Here is a 15,627-nt window from a genome sequence, read left to right on the forward strand (position 1 = left end):
CATGTGAAATGTATTGTCAATCAGTGTTGCTTCCTAAGTGGACAGTTTGATTTCACAGAAGTGTGATTGACTTGGAGTTACATTGTGTTGTTTAAGTGTTCCCTTTATTTTTTTGAGCAGTGTATATTTAAAAAAAATGAAAATTATGCCATCTGGTTTGCTTTATAAGGAATTTGAAATTATTTTCATATTTACTTTTGATACTTAAGTATATTTAAAACTAAATACTTTTTTACTCAAGTAGTATTTTACTGGGTGACTTCCCATTTTACTTGAGTAATTTTCTTATCTTTACTTTTACTCAAGTATGAAAATTGGGGACTTTTTCCACCACTGCTTGTAACTGTGAAATACAGATGTATATTTAGTGTTAGAGAAAATGTGCATATTTTCTAAAGTTCTCTCTTGATCAAACATCTGCCCCATCACTGTGAACTTCTCACAGAGCTTGGCTTCCAGAACTTGTGAGGAACTTACCTATTAATCCTGTCCATCTATGACAGTGTTTTTAAAAATCTATGAATTATTTTAGATTACTGGCTATAAATCGGTCTCTGAATGTGCTACAGCGACGAAACCACTCTCTCCTGCTGCACTATGATGTAAGGATTCCAGGCATATGCATTGTTAGTGGCTATTCGTGACGTAGGGTTCAGTCAAAAGTTGATGGACAGTCGGAAGAGCGAATGAAATGGTCGGAGGGACATGCCAGCTTCAAGTGTTGTCAGATTTCACATCCTGCTTCACACAGGCAGAAGAGACATACTCCTGTGTCCATGAGAATCAGGACTACCACTAAATGCAAGCCATTTCGATCTATGGTGTCCACATACTGATTTATAAGTGAAAATGTCAGTCGGAACCGGTACTAGAACCAAGCAGGTCCCCAAAACAGGGGACTTTACATCTAAGAGGTTGTACAGTACAATGCCATCACACATGCATGCGTGCGCACACACTGTCGACAACAGATTGATATTGGCATGACGTTTCAGTCTTAATTTTGCATCATCATACAGTTCAATAATTACAGCATATTTCAACACAGAAGAGGGACAGATATTGGTTACAATGCAACTTTCATCTGTCACATTGGTTACTGAACCCACACTTCAAACCCACAGCAACATATGAAGATAGAAAAGAACATATTGTACTAAGCACAGAACAAAAGATGTATGTCATTACATAAATTATACCTCTCAGTTCTACAACTGATTCAACCTGTTATGGTCAGTTTAACATTACTGTCTTGATTCATAACTTGATTATGAGGCAAACATTTGGGGTATATTGACTTCCATTGGTTTTTGGTTAGAAAATGCTAATATTTTTGGTTGGTGCAAAGTTTGGTAACAGAATGATGTCACAAACCGTCATTCTGTTACAAAACTTTGCATCTGCACTGTTCTTCAAGCAAATTTATTTTTGTAGAATTTTCTGTGGAAATTGTGCTTAAACTGTATGGTTTGACCTGATGCTTTCAACTCTTAATGATCGGCTATGAAAAGCCATCTGACATTTATTCCTGATTATTATTTGACCATGCTTGTCATTTATGAACATTTTGAAAATCTTGGCTCTCTCTAATTCTCTCCTCCTCTCTTTCTTTCTCTCTCTCGGAGGACCTGAGCCCTAGGACCATACGTCAGGACTACCGGGCATGATGACTCCTTGCTGTCCCCAGTCCACCTGGCCTTGCTGCTATTCCAGTTTCAACTGTTCTGCCTGCGGTTATGGAACCCCTACCTGTCCCAGACCTGCTGTTTTCAACTTTTAATGATCAGCTATGAAAAGCCAACTGACATTTATTCCTGATTATTATTTGACCATGCTTGTCACTTATGAACATTTTGGCCATGTTCTGTTATAATCTCCACCCGGCACAGCCAGAAGAGGACTGGCCACCCCTCATAGCCTGGTTCCTCTCTAGGTTTCTTCCTAGGTTTTGGCCTTTCTAGGGAGTTTTTCCTAGCCACCGTGCTTCTACACCTGCATTGCTTGCTGTTTGGGGTTTTAGGCTGGGTTTCTGTACAGCACTTCGAGATATTAGCTGATGTACGAAGGGCTATATAAAATAAACTTGATTAACTTTACATTCATTGGTTTTTGTTTGACATACATTTTAAAGTGACAAATCTGAGTCTCAGAATCCTTCTGTTACCATGGAATTGCTCTAAACAAACCCAAAGAATGGATATTAGTCTCTCCTTATGCATAGGCTGCTTTCGAGGAATAAACAATTGTTTGTGTGTCTGTGGAGCACCAGCTAGAGGACAACCAGACCAAGCACACCTAGTACAAGGTGCTGTGTCCCTCCCTGTAAGGTTGAGGCTTTGAGGCTCACCTGGTCCAGGGTGGGGTCCCATGGGTGCTGGATCTCAGCTGCTACCACAGCAGCAGACAAGGAAGAGTAGGGGTTGTGGAAGGCACAACCTCTAGACTGTAGTAGCCTTGTCACAGAGCACTCCACTGGGTCCCAGATAGAATTGTAGGCTGTACGTGTGTGTGTGTGTGTGTGTGTGTGTGTGTGTGTGTGTGTGTGTGTGTGTGTGTGCTTCAGAGAGAGAAAGAGAAAATGAAAATAAAGGACAAAACAACTAAATGCAAAGTAACCCACAGAAAAGCCTGTAGGGAAACAGCATCAAAGGCCTCAGCCGCCAGCCACACATTAACCCACTCGTCAGCACAGAAAGTCATACACCTTAATCCTGGGGGAAAGTGAATATGTATAAACGCTCTTTGGCTAGTGACACTGATTGCTGTTTTATAACGACAGATAGTTTAAATGGATCATTACTTTGAAGGGACTGTAAATACATATACCAATGGAACTATAGAATGCTTTTGGTGAAGTGTGTACTGTATGTATGGATGAAAGGTGCTTGGATCAGAGAAATTGAATGATTCATTCTTATTCTTTGGCTTGGATAGCAACACTGTCAAAGGGAAAAGTGACTAGGGGATTCTAGCAGGCACCATGGCTTCTTTTGTCCTGAATAATCTATTGAGTCAGTGATTTGGGTGGATCCAGGTTATATCCTTTCAGTTGGGACATCGTTCAGACAGGTTGGTTTCTCTCACTCTCACTTCAAAGAGAGGGGAGCTCCCCAGCATAGCCTTATGGCATCAATGAAGCAGGGGTTTTGTAACTATGGAAACATCTTGCTGACTGCAATGTTTAGCTCCTATAACAGTGCTTCCCTCTCTTTATGGTCATCCCCAGAGGTACTAAAACAAGCCTGAACAAGGAAAGTCTGTAATAGCAGGTTCTTCGTATGTGGCTGTATTATTCCACAGTGAAATCACAAATTAACTAATTCCTGTAGGTTAGGCAACAACGTAAAGATTAAAGATAAAGTCAGATGTATGATTTATTTAATGTCTATCTGTAGTGTTGTTGTCCCTGTAAGGCTGAAGACAGCTTCTGAGGGCCTGTAGGGCCGCTATGCCCCCATACCACCAGTGTGGTAGGGGGGACATTGGGGTCTGGGTGGGAGGCATGGACACTGGGCTGGACCTGCAGCTGTGGCCCCCCACCCTCTGGTGCCTTTAAGCCTGGCTATCTGCTCCAGATAACACACAGTGCTCTGCAGCTCACTTAAGGTACACGGTCACAAGTTACAACATCCACTTTTGATTTGATTGAGGATTACTGACATAAGGATATGTGTTTATTTGTGGGAATTAAATGTACCCTCTGCCACAGGCAGTAGCTGCTGCCCACACACAGCACAGTCTAGTCCTCTGGAACAGGGTCTCTAGTTGTTAGTCCTCTGAAAGACAAGACTTGAGTTGGCATGATGTGCATCATATTAGCCTTGTTACACACAAACAATGTGCATCACTACTGTTCAGATACCTAGGCTCCAAACCTGGTCTATGCAGTGGCCCCTAATGCACCTTCCTCCTCCGAGAGGCCCTGTTGCCCCCTCTATCCTGCACCTTGATGCCTAGAGGGGGGAACAAGCAACAGATGGATGGTTTTGATTTAATTTTCCAAATGACTACTGATAAATTCACTGACAAAAAAAAGGATACCCTGACCAAATCACTCTGATGCGTACAGGCGGTCTAACCTTTCTGTAAAGAGTTCTGACTGCCAGGCCCTTCCTTTGTTAGACCAGTGGAGCTACTCTCAGTCTCAGGTTCACCTCCAGGACTTCCTGGGACACACACTCTACCCTCGCATTTAGGGTTGACAATGTCCAAGTGCACTGTTGTGGTGGCGGGGGTGCTGCTCGTGACTTCTTCCAGGCCCCCCCAAGAGGGTGGCAACCGTGCCTCTTTCCCCCTGAATCTCTTCACCTCTGTTCTGCATGTTGCCTTCAATCTCCCCCTGCTGCTGTACTGTTGGCAGAAAACACTAGTAACCTCCTGCCCCTTGGCCTTACTGCTGTTGGTCTCTGGCTTGGGAACATCCTCCTGCCCCCTGGCCGTCCTGCTGGTTCCTGACTTGAAAGAGTCCTCTGGCCCCCTGGTCTTGGCCATAATACTAGTCCCAGGCTTGGTAGAGGCCTGGTCCTTCCATCCTGTGACTGCCTGCTCTCCCTCAGTCTCCTCAGGACCAGCGACACTAGCAGATCTGACTCTGGCTGTCCTGCCCTGGACCTCTAGGCTCTGGTCTTTGGTCTGGGGCTGGACTGGGAGACTGGAGGTGGGTGCAAAGGGCACCCCTGCCTTGGTCCTGCCTCTGCCCCTCTGACTGCACCTGACATGGGTCTGGGCCTGGTTCTTAGCCTGAGTCTTGGAAAGAACAACTCTCCCTTTCCATGGCTGGGTCGGTCTTGCAACAAGGACCTCAGCGCAGTGACCTGCCAATTAAAGCAAATTATGTCAATATGCCAGCTGCCTCCTACTGCGTGGTGTTGTCTTTTAACTGGCAAAATCTCAAACAAGCTGAAACAAACTTACTTTCCAATTATCAGCAACATGGGACATAAAAAAATAATACTACAATTAGCCTACTGCGTGGATAATTGTATTTGTTCCAACTCGTAAGGATATATAAAGGCCTAGGCTCATCAGATACTAAAGGAACTTATGGAAGCCTCAGTAAATACTCCAATAACCTCACAGTGCTGCATAACAGCCTTACAGACCAACATCCGCTTACCCTCTCCCATGGTACCCTTGTTGATACTGATATTAACGAGGTACCCTGCCACATTCAGCCATGCAATTACATTAACTAACGAAGCTAAGGGACTGTCATATAGTGAGGCTGATGAGCAGAGGGATGAGCTTTAATTGAATGGTTCGGGTGTCCACGTTGGACTCCTCCGTCAACCAATCACAGGTTAGGGATCGTTAGGGAGGTTTGTGTTCTAACGAGACAACGTCCTGTCAAGCTAATGGGGCTTAATTTGCCAGACTTCACTGTTCCCGCCTCCCTCCATCTACAATTCAGCTTCTTTAACCAATGGTATGATTGATCATTGTCGGGGTAATCCCAAACCACGATCACAACTAATCCTTCTAACACTGTAAATGGCCTTTTACTCTTCACGACATCATTAAACCATTTTCTCTATTAAGGGGAATGGTTAGGGTGTCCGTGAGAACATATGCCATTTGCTTAACTGTTCGTACATACAGAACATTAGGCATATACGGGAAGCAATGGACATAAACAGGTCAATAAATATTTATTTACCAAGGTTTAATGAAAGCCATAATATCACATCAAATACAATAGTAACCTGCAAGCCGGAATGAAGAAATAGAGAAAATGACCACCACTATAGCAAAGACAAACAGGTCCAACTACTAATAAAATATTAACATAAAAACAACTACAGTTTAACAACTGAGACTAAAAATAAAAAAATACAGCATTTATAATTCTTCATCGGCTTTACCTTCTGATAGGAAGATAAAACTTATTTTTGGTACTATTGGGTCAATAACACGGTAACTGGCAAAGTAAAGCCAATACAAGGTGCTATATTGATGGTTCAAACTACCCATCTGCACTCTTCTACATCAATTTGACACCACACAAACAAAAACCTGCCAACATGATTTTATTCATCCATTTTCCATAACAGATGGCCACAATCATTATTTATTGATATATATATATGTAGTCACCCTGGAGATGTTCTCAAGATGAATGATGGTATTTCTGAGGTTTCTTGTGTTGCTGGAAAGGCCTTGTGTGTTTCCCCCAAGTCATTGAACACACATCCCCACACCCCACCTCCCTTCTAGTTTACATCAGATAATTAATTTATGAAAAGATTGTACAGTAACTTTGTAAAAATGCAAGATGTCTATCTGTGTGAAGTCAGGCATGCTGCATTCCCCCTCTCCTCACTCCAAATAACACACCTCATTAAAACACATAACAGGACAATGCTTCCATCGCATTTACATGAAAATAAAGACATTTTCATGCATTTTAATGATGTGTACAAAAATATAAGACTGCACGTTAACATGGCAATTTGTGAGAAGTTCGTTAGCTCCAGACTGTTTAAACAGATAATGTCGGTCAGACGAGTCAACCCAGTTATGCTGTCACGCCAGATAATGAGACATGATCTGAGAACTAACTGGCTTTACTGAGCGTTTTGGTGTGTCTAGTTATCTATATTTATAACCATAGTTTATGGGTAAAACCTGGGCCCGTGTCCATAAAGAGTTGATCTAGGATCATATCGCCCCTGTCCATTTAATTTGAATAATTATTATCTAAAATGAATAACTGATTCTAGATCAGCACTCCTACTGAGACCCTTTGTGAATACGGGCCCTGGTGCCTAATCATCTACAGTTATAACCTGGTGTCTAGTTGTCTATGGTTATAACCTGAGGGACAACAAAGAAGTAGCTGGTTAGTTTACCTGAGGATGGCTCTGGAGCTTTCTGTCTGGACCTGGACAGTCTGTGTGTCCTGCTGCCTGTCTGCCTGCTCTGGCCTTGGGTCGCCCCCTGGTTCACCTCCTGTCTCTGGGTCTGTTGGGCCTCGTCACCACTCCCTATCCTACTCCCCTCCTGCCTGTCCTGTTCCCATCCCAAACTGACACAGTCTCTACTGGCCGAGGGAGCGAGAGCGCCGCCCCTCTTGGTATCAGTGGTAGTGACTGTCTCTGTGTCCTCCCTGGGACCCTGCTCTGGGCCAAACAGGTCCTCAGACAGAGCCTGGGCTGTTCCGGTAGAGAGAGCAAGGCTGGACGCAAGCACAGTTTCCTCCCCTGTCATCATCCCCTGCACTGTCCTGGGGAGAGGCTTGGTGTCCACCACCTCCTCTTCGTCATCAAACATCTCAGGTGTGAAGAAGATGCTCTGGTCTTCCTCTTCCTCTAGCAGGGTGGGATCGTCAACAACTACAGTGGTCTGTCTGGGCTCACAACTGGCAGGGACCTCCACTGGGGAGAGGTCTAGAACCGGAGCCTGGTCCTGGCTGGGAGGGGTAGATGCCGATCCATCCAGCCCCTCACGGGCCATCCCTCCTGGGAAGGGGATCCAGGGATCCTGACTTACATTCTCCTGGTTCTTCTTCTCCTCCTCCACAGAGTCAGGCCGTGGCGGGTCATCCAGATGATCTTGACGCCTGCTTGGGTTCTGGGCCTGGAAGATTGGGGTCTTGAAGTGGGTGGAGCTCACAGGGGTGGAGGTGAAGAGGTGGTGCAGGGACCGTGGGGTGGTGAGGGGAGTGGAGATGTTCGGGGGCGGGGCCTTGGGATCACTGTTCGGATGAGTGGAGGGGTGTTGCCATGTCTGCTTCTGGTCACCTGCCCACAGAGAATACACACGTTATGGGAAATCATGGAAAGGAAAGACAACACGGTTGTATGAAGACTGTTACAATGCATTTAGAAATTCAGCTGAGGAGCTGATTGGAGCAGTCATCAGGTGTTGACAGTAAAGATGAGAAAATAACTGGGAAAGTACATTCAAGATGCCAACATTGGCCTCAAGGAACCTATAAGTTGGGCCCGTAACAGCTAGGTTAATGTACACATGTTTAGTGATTTAGGGGTGTCTCTCTCTCTTATCCAGAACAGTGCAGAGGAGAAGAAAACGGCACCACCAGCTCACGCTCAATATAACACAAACAATGGTCAATGGGATTTAATTAAAAGCAACAGTCCAACATCTGCTCATCAAGCTGCTTGCCTCAGCCCAACCCAGCACCACTCAGCCATGTAGAGGGCCTCGTAGTAATGAGACTGGTGTACACACACACAAACCCCACCCCCCATCACAGCCTGATGCAGCTCATGCCACCCCCACCCACCCCTCAAAACACAATTGAGCAAACAGCTCAGCCTTACAGTGACCCGAGTCACCCGACAGACAATAGACTAGAGCTCTAGAACGGAGAATACCCACCTCATTTAATAGACCCAGTGACCTCAGTAATATCATTGTTAGGCTCAGACGCATGTTTTTCTATTGATCCATCCTCAGTGAGGGCCAAGGCACTGTATGAAAACTGATATCTCGCTGCATTTACGCTCGTTTAGCTTGACACATATAAGAGGTTCAGTGGTAACAAACAGTGCAGGGTAGGAGCAGAAGAAAAAGCTAGCACTGTTAAATGAACCAGAGCAAGGTATCAATAACGGATTAGGGCCTTGGTCAGGGAGGTGACCAAGAACCCGATGGCCACTCTGACAGAGTTCCTCTGTGGAGATGGGAGAACCTTCCAGAAGGGCAACCATCTCTGCAGCACTCCACCAATCAGGCCTTTATGGTAGAGTGGCTAGTCGGAAGCCACTCCTCAGTAAAAGGCACGACAGCCGCTTAGAGTTTGCCAAAAGGCACCTAAAAGGACTCTTACCATGAGAAACAAGATTCTCTGGTCTGATGAAACCAAGACTGAACTCTTTGGCTTGAATGCCAAGCGACACTTCTGAAGGAAAAGCACCATCTCCACGGTGAAGCATGGTCGTAGCAGCATCATGTTGTGGGGATGTTTTTCAGAGGCAGGGACTGGGAGACTAGTCAGGATCAAGGGAAAGATGAACGGAGCAAAGTACAGAAGGATCCTTGATGAAAACCTGCTCCAGAGCACTCAGGACCTCAGACTGGGATGAAGGTTCACCTTCCAATAGGACAACAACCCTAAGCACACAGCCAAGACAATGTTGGAATGGCTTCGGGACAAGTCTCTGAATGTCCTTGAGTGGCTCAGCCAGAGCCCGGACTTGAATCCGATCGAACATCTCTGCAGAGACCTGAAAATGGCTGTGCAGCGACGCTCCCCATCCAATCTGACAGAGCTTATAGTGTCATACCCAAGAAGACTCGGGGCTGTAATCGCTGACAAAGGTGCTTCAACATAGCACTGAGTAAAGGGTCTGAATACTTATGTAAATCATTTATTTTTAATACATTTGCAAAAAATTCTAAAAACCTGTATTTGCTTTGTCATTATGGGATATTGTGCGTAGATGGATGAGGGAAAAAAACTATTGAATCCATTTTAGACTAACAAAATCTGGAAAAAGTAAAGGGGTCTGAATACTTTCCGAATGCACTGTATATACTGTATCTAATGTAATACATCTCACCTCTGTTTCTACTCTTTCCAGTGCTGGTGGTGGGGAGAGGCCACAGAGCAGGTGGGACCGTAGGGGGAACCCAGGACCTGAACCCCTGTAGCTGGGTGTGGGGCTCTGGGACCTGAGAGGTGGTAGTGTGGTGCACCGTGGCCCAGAGAAGGCAGTCTGAGCTGGGGCTAGGACTGGGCCGACAGTGGGACAGATCTTCCACAGTCACTGGAGATTGACTGGCTGGAGACAGGAAGGTGGTGCTGTTGAAGGTCTGGCTCCCTGCTCCATGGGTCTCTCCTGCCCCCTGTTGGCACTGGGAGAAGGCCACCAGCGACTGCATGGCACCGCTGAAAGTGTCGTGGTGCCTGACCAGGTTACGCACCCACTTGGACAGACCTGGGGTAAACAGAGACTAATCTTGTTAGTGGAAGGGCATTCCACCGCCTACACCCATTTAAAAACATACATTATTATAATATAAAAACAAATTATTTACAGTAATTTCTAATAACACTTATTCTAAGATAATTTTATTTGGCTAAATTCTGCATGTAAAAAGACCAATCCTCTAGGTTAAAACAATGTATAAATTTTTATTGTTTTTAAATGTATGTTTTATTTCCATACACTGGATAGGTGCAGTGAAATGTGTTGATTTTACAGGGTCAGCCATAGTAGTACGGCACCGCTGGATAAAATTAGGGTTAAGTGCCTTGCTCCAGGGCACACCGGCATACTTTCACTTTGTCGGCTCGGGTATTCGAACCAGCAACCTTTCCGTTACTGGCCCAATGCTCTAAACGCTAGGCTACCTGCCACCCTGCTCAACACAAGCCCTCTATCTTGTGGACTACCATCACCACCATGTGCCCAAGATATGAAACTACACATTGTGTAAGACAACGGGGACATTAGAGGGCTTGTTTGTGAGTACATGAAGCTCGAGTGGCTGCAACATGTGATCATTCATTTCAGTACCTGAGATGTATTTGTTGGGGTTGTTTCCAAACCTGTCGTCTACCAGAATGAGGGCTCCCCAGTCATTCTTGTGTCTGATACACCTGTGGTAGCAAAAACATTGTCAAGTTCAGGTAGTAACCACCTGGTTTTTAAAATGTATCAACACTTTTTCAGCCTACATGAGCCTGACTTGTGAGCTAGGAGGAAGCCTCCTGTGATAGGCTGAGTCAATGATGGAGAAACAAACAGGAACATAAACAAAGAGGCCCGTACCTGCCTAGGGCCTGGTTGAGGGCTCTGTAGGCCTGGATCTCATACCAGCGGGAGCCTGACAGCAGACCCCTGGCTTTACAGTGCTGGTCATTATACTTCATCTTCAGCTCCACCTGAAAACACAGCTGGAATGTTAGATAGAGACACACCTCACAGGACGGGTCATCAGGACACTGCTATGCTGCCACCACAGACCAATCAAAGCTGAAAACAGAGCAGAAAAGACAACAGGAGACAGACTGGTGTGCTTACAAAAACACTGAAAGATTAATAGAAAATATTTGTCCCATTTTTAAAACCTGGTTAGATGAAGTCACTAGTCTGTTACATATGGAAAGGACTGGTCACGATCCAGCACATTTGATAAGATATGGCAGCCCTTTCTGTCTTATCTATCATGTGATGGGCAACATGACACAGTCTGCAATCCACCCTGATCCATAGTAGCCTACTTAATCTTTAATGGAGCATATTCTGTTTGTGTCAAATTTAAATGAAGCATGGTAACGATTATTTTCTACTCTGTCCATTTTTTGTATAAGAGTTTTTGTTTTTGGGGTTTCTTTCAGGGGGTGTGTTATGTTATTGTTTGCTGTTATCTGTCTGTAAAACTGAAAATGTATGAATAAAATGTATTATTATATAAACTCAGCAAAACAAGAAACATCCCTTTTTCAGGACCTTGTCTTTCAAAGATAATTCGTAAAAATCCAAATAACTTCACAGATCTTCATTGCAAAGGGTTTAAACACCATTCCCCATGCTTGTTCAATGAACCATAAACAATTAATGAACATGCACCTGTGGAACGGTCGTTAAGACACTAACAGTTTACAGACGGTAGGCAATTAAGGTCACAGTTATGAAAACTTAGGACACAAAAGAGGCCGTTCTACTGACTCTGAAAAACACCAAAAGAAAGATGCCCAAGGTCCCTGCTCATCTGCGTGAACGTGCCTTACATGCTGCAAGGAGGCATGAGGACTGCAGATGTGGCCAGGGCAATAAATTGCAACGTCCGTACTGTAAGATGCCTAAGACAGCGCTACAGGGAGACAGGACGGACAGCTGATCGTCCTCGCAGTGGCAGACCACGTGTAACAACACCTGCACAGGATTGGTACATCCAAACAGCATACCGGTACACACGAGTTACACCAGGAATGCACAATCCCTCCATCAGTGCTCAGACTGTCCGTAATAGGCTGAGAGAGGCTGGACTGAGGGCTTGTAGGCCTGTTGTAAGGCAGGTCCTCACCAGACATCACCGGCAACAACGTCGCCTATGGGCACAAACCCACCGTCGCTGGACCAGACAGGACTGGCAAAAAGTGCTCTTCTCTCACGAGTCGCGGTTTTGTCTCACCAGGGGGTGATGGTTGGATTCGCGTTTATCGTCGAAGGAATGAGCGTTACACCGAGGCCTGTACTCTGGAGCGGGATCGGTTTGGAGATGGAGGGTCCGTCATGGTCTGGGGCGGTGTGTCACAGCATCATCGGACTGAGCTTGTTGTCTTTGCAGGCAATCTCAATGCTGTGCGTTACAGGGAAGACATCCTCCTCCCTTATGTGGTACCCTTCCTGCAGGCTCATCCTGACATGACCCTCCAGCATGACAATGCCACCAGCCATACTGCTCGTTCTGTGCGTGATTTCCTGCAAGAGAGGAATGTCAGTGTTTTGCCATGGCCAGCGAAGAGCCCGGATCTCAATCCCATTGAGCACGTCTTGGACCTGTTGGGTCGGAGGGTGAGGGCTAGGGCCATTCCCCCCAGAAATGTCCGGGAACTTGCAGGTGCCTTGGTGGAAGAGTGGGGTAACATCTCACAGCAAGAACTGGCAAATCTGGTGCAGTTATGAGGAGGAGATGCACTGCAGTACTTAATGCAGCTGGTGGCCACACCAGATACCAACTTACTTTTGATTTTGACACCCCCTTTGTTCAGGGACACATTATTCCATTTCTGTTAGTCACATGTCTGTGGAACTTGTTAAGTTTATGTCTCAGTTGTTGAATCTTGTTATGTTCATACAAATATTTACACATGTTAAGTTTGCTGAAAATAAATGCAGTTGATAGTGAGAGGACATTTCTTTTTTTGCTGAGTTTATATAGTGTATTCAAAAAATGTCCAGACCCCTTTACTTTTTCCACATTTAGTTACATTACAGCCTTATTCTAAAAATGAATAAAATAAAAAATCCTCTTCAATCTACACACAATACGCTATAATGACAAAGTGAAAACAGGTTTTTAGACATTTTTGCAAAATGTATAAAAAAACGAACAGTGCATATCAGAGCAAAAATTAAGCAATGGGGGCGAAGTTTCACCTTCCAACAGGACAATGACCCTAAGCACACAGCCAAGACAACGCAGGAGAGGCTTCGGAACAAGTCTCTGAATGTACTTGAGAGGCCCAGCCAGAGCCCGGAATTGAACCTGATCGAACATCTCTGGAGAGACCTGAAAATAGCTGTGCAGTGACACTCCCCATCCAACCTGACAGAGCTTGAGGAGAGAAGAATGGGAGAAACTCCCCAAATGCAGGTGGGCCAAGCTTGTAGCATCATGCCCAAGAAGACAAGAGGCTGTAATCGCTGCCAAAGGTGCTTCAACAAAGTACTGAGTAAAGGGTCTGAATACTTATGTGAATGTGATATCAGTTTTTATACATTTGCTAAAGACCTGTTTTTGCTTTGTCATTATGGGTTATGTAGCTTGATGAGGAGAACAAATAATTTAATCAAGTTTAGAATAAGGCTAAAAGGTAACAAAATGTGGAAAAAGTCAAGGGGTCTGAATACTTTCCGAATGCACTGTATATACAGTATATATACACGTACACACACACACACACATATATATATATAAATAAATAAATAAAGAGAAAATAAATAAATCAAATGTCCTTGTTGGGGATCAATAAATTAATGTTGAACTGAAGCAGCCTTCGATTTTCCAAAATCATGACATTTGAATTTATCTTGTGTAGCCCGGAACATTATCTTTGACATGAAGTGAGAAGGACAAATCAATCGCTACCCGTCAGACACCCCAAAACCACCAAATGTGCCCCAGTGGCTGGAAGGCAGCTAATAGGCTAACTATAGCTGTAGGCCATCACCTGTGCTCTGACCTGCCATCCAGCACCTTTCAGGCATCAGGCAGTGCTCATCCATTGAGAACTAATGTGATTAATGTGGGCTGTGGAGTGGGAAGGTGAGGGGCAGACAGGGAGCTCAGGGGGAGACGCCAACCCTGTTAAAAATACATAGGGCCTGAAGAGGTTTATTATTGCCTGCCTAGAATGCCCCCTCAGACAGATCTGTTGTGAAAGGGGGAATAAAGGGAGGATACAGCAGAGGTGAAGAAGAGACGAGAGGTAGGAGGGGGTCTAGTCAATACAAGTGATGAAGAAGGTGGTGTGGTAGACAGATCTGTTGTGAAAGATGGGGGAGATCGAGCAAACAGGCAAAGAGGTGGTGAGACAGGAGGTAGTTGGGGCAGAAAAGGTGGTCCAGTCTACACAAGACAAGCAACAAGCTATGCCACAAAAAGGCCACGAAGGCATCTATCTCCATCAATTTGCATCCATCCATCAGTCCTGGACTTTCAGCACTAACCTTTCGGGATTGACAAGTGAAAAGTTCATATGGCGTCTGACGGGCGGGACATATGGGACATGCCGGTGAACAAGGCTCTAACAGGGACTGACAGGCAGGTGCCGTGTGTTCACAGCCCAGAGCACCATGACCCCTAACGACACAGGCATGTACACACTGCTCCCCTCTCTCTGCTTTCTGTCCTAGGAGAGATGATGTGTCATAACTGGACGTCAAAATGGAAAACGGAAAGGGCACTTTTTTAATGTTGATCTAACCATCATGATTCTGTTTTATAAATCATTCATTGAGAGCATTCTGTCCTACTGCTTGACCTGCTGGTTTGGGAATATCAAGTTTGCACAGAAAAATGGGTTGAGAAAGATAGTCTGGACTTATAATTATAAAATTATAATAAAATAATGGGGCAGCAACAGCAACAACTGTCATCTCTCTACCTGGGCAGAACCCTCCAGAAGGCCAATCAAATAGCGGTTGACTCTTCCCATCCACTCCACCCTGAATACCAGCTCCATCCCTCAACGCAGGTACAGACTATCTAAGGTTAAAAAAATAGGGCCAAGGTCTCTTTTATTCCAAACGCAATTCTGTAATTTAACAAATGTTGGACTAATTGCACTTAGCACTTGCACTATGAAATTGCACTTACCCTGCCTATTTGTAAATAGCCATTTTTAGATGTTATATGTTTTATGACTGCTGCAAGATGAATTGCCTCTGAGGACATTAGAGTTCTGAATCTGAATGAGTCCGTCCATACTCAGTACACATATTTGATCTGAACCAAATAAAAAGGAGCAGGAACTAGATCACTTTTTAATTTTTTATTTATTAAGAAACACTTCACTAGACCATGTCAAAATGGACCTGCAGTAAGCCATGCTATTTTCTTGCTGGCCAGATGTATACTACCTCATGTTATTGGGGCTCACGAGGCGCAGGCTAGCGGCTGTATGGTGAGATGAGATGTCTCCTCCTGTCAACCAGAGGGGTTGACGCATCTACTTCTGAGAACACCAAACTAACGGAAATGGCCAGTAGCTAGCCCCGAGCCGCCAATGTCATCGAAATCCAAAGGGAGTCCATTTCAGCATCCCACCCTTCACGTCCCTGCACTATGTCAACACCAGATCTGACATGACAGGATGCATATGTGAAAAAGCCAATTCTAGCTTCTAGCGAATCTCCTCCTGAAAGTGAAAGAAACATCCAGCTAGAAGGGATTAGTTAAAATGTCAGGAGATCGCTAGTCGCTCGCTTT

General features: G+C 44.9%; 1 protein-coding gene across 1 annotated transcript in view; it reads right to left on the reverse strand.

The window, feature by feature from the left end:
- Positions 1 to 6,780: 6,780 nt before the first annotated feature.
- Positions 6,781 to 15,627, reverse strand: part of brip1 (BRCA1 interacting protein C-terminal helicase 1) — a 31,722-nt gene continuing 22,875 nt past the window's right edge. Inside the window, exons 16-19 of the mRNA XM_038961785.1 lie at positions 10,740 to 10,852; positions 10,485 to 10,567; positions 9,525 to 9,902; positions 6,781 to 7,739 (exon numbers count right to left, since the gene is read on the reverse strand). Coding sequence (XP_038817713.1) covers positions 6,793 to 7,739; positions 9,525 to 9,902; positions 10,485 to 10,567; positions 10,740 to 10,852 — 1,521 coding nt within the window. The 3' untranslated portion in view covers positions 6,781 to 6,792. The remainder of the gene's footprint in view (positions 7,740 to 9,524; positions 9,903 to 10,484; positions 10,568 to 10,739; positions 10,853 to 15,627) is intronic.

The sequence above is a fragment of the Salvelinus namaycush genome, chromosome 23, assembly GCF_016432855.1.
Source record: "Salvelinus namaycush isolate Seneca chromosome 23, SaNama_1.0, whole genome shotgun sequence".
NCBI classification, from domain to species: domain Eukaryota; kingdom Metazoa; phylum Chordata; class Actinopteri; order Salmoniformes; family Salmonidae; genus Salvelinus; species Salvelinus namaycush.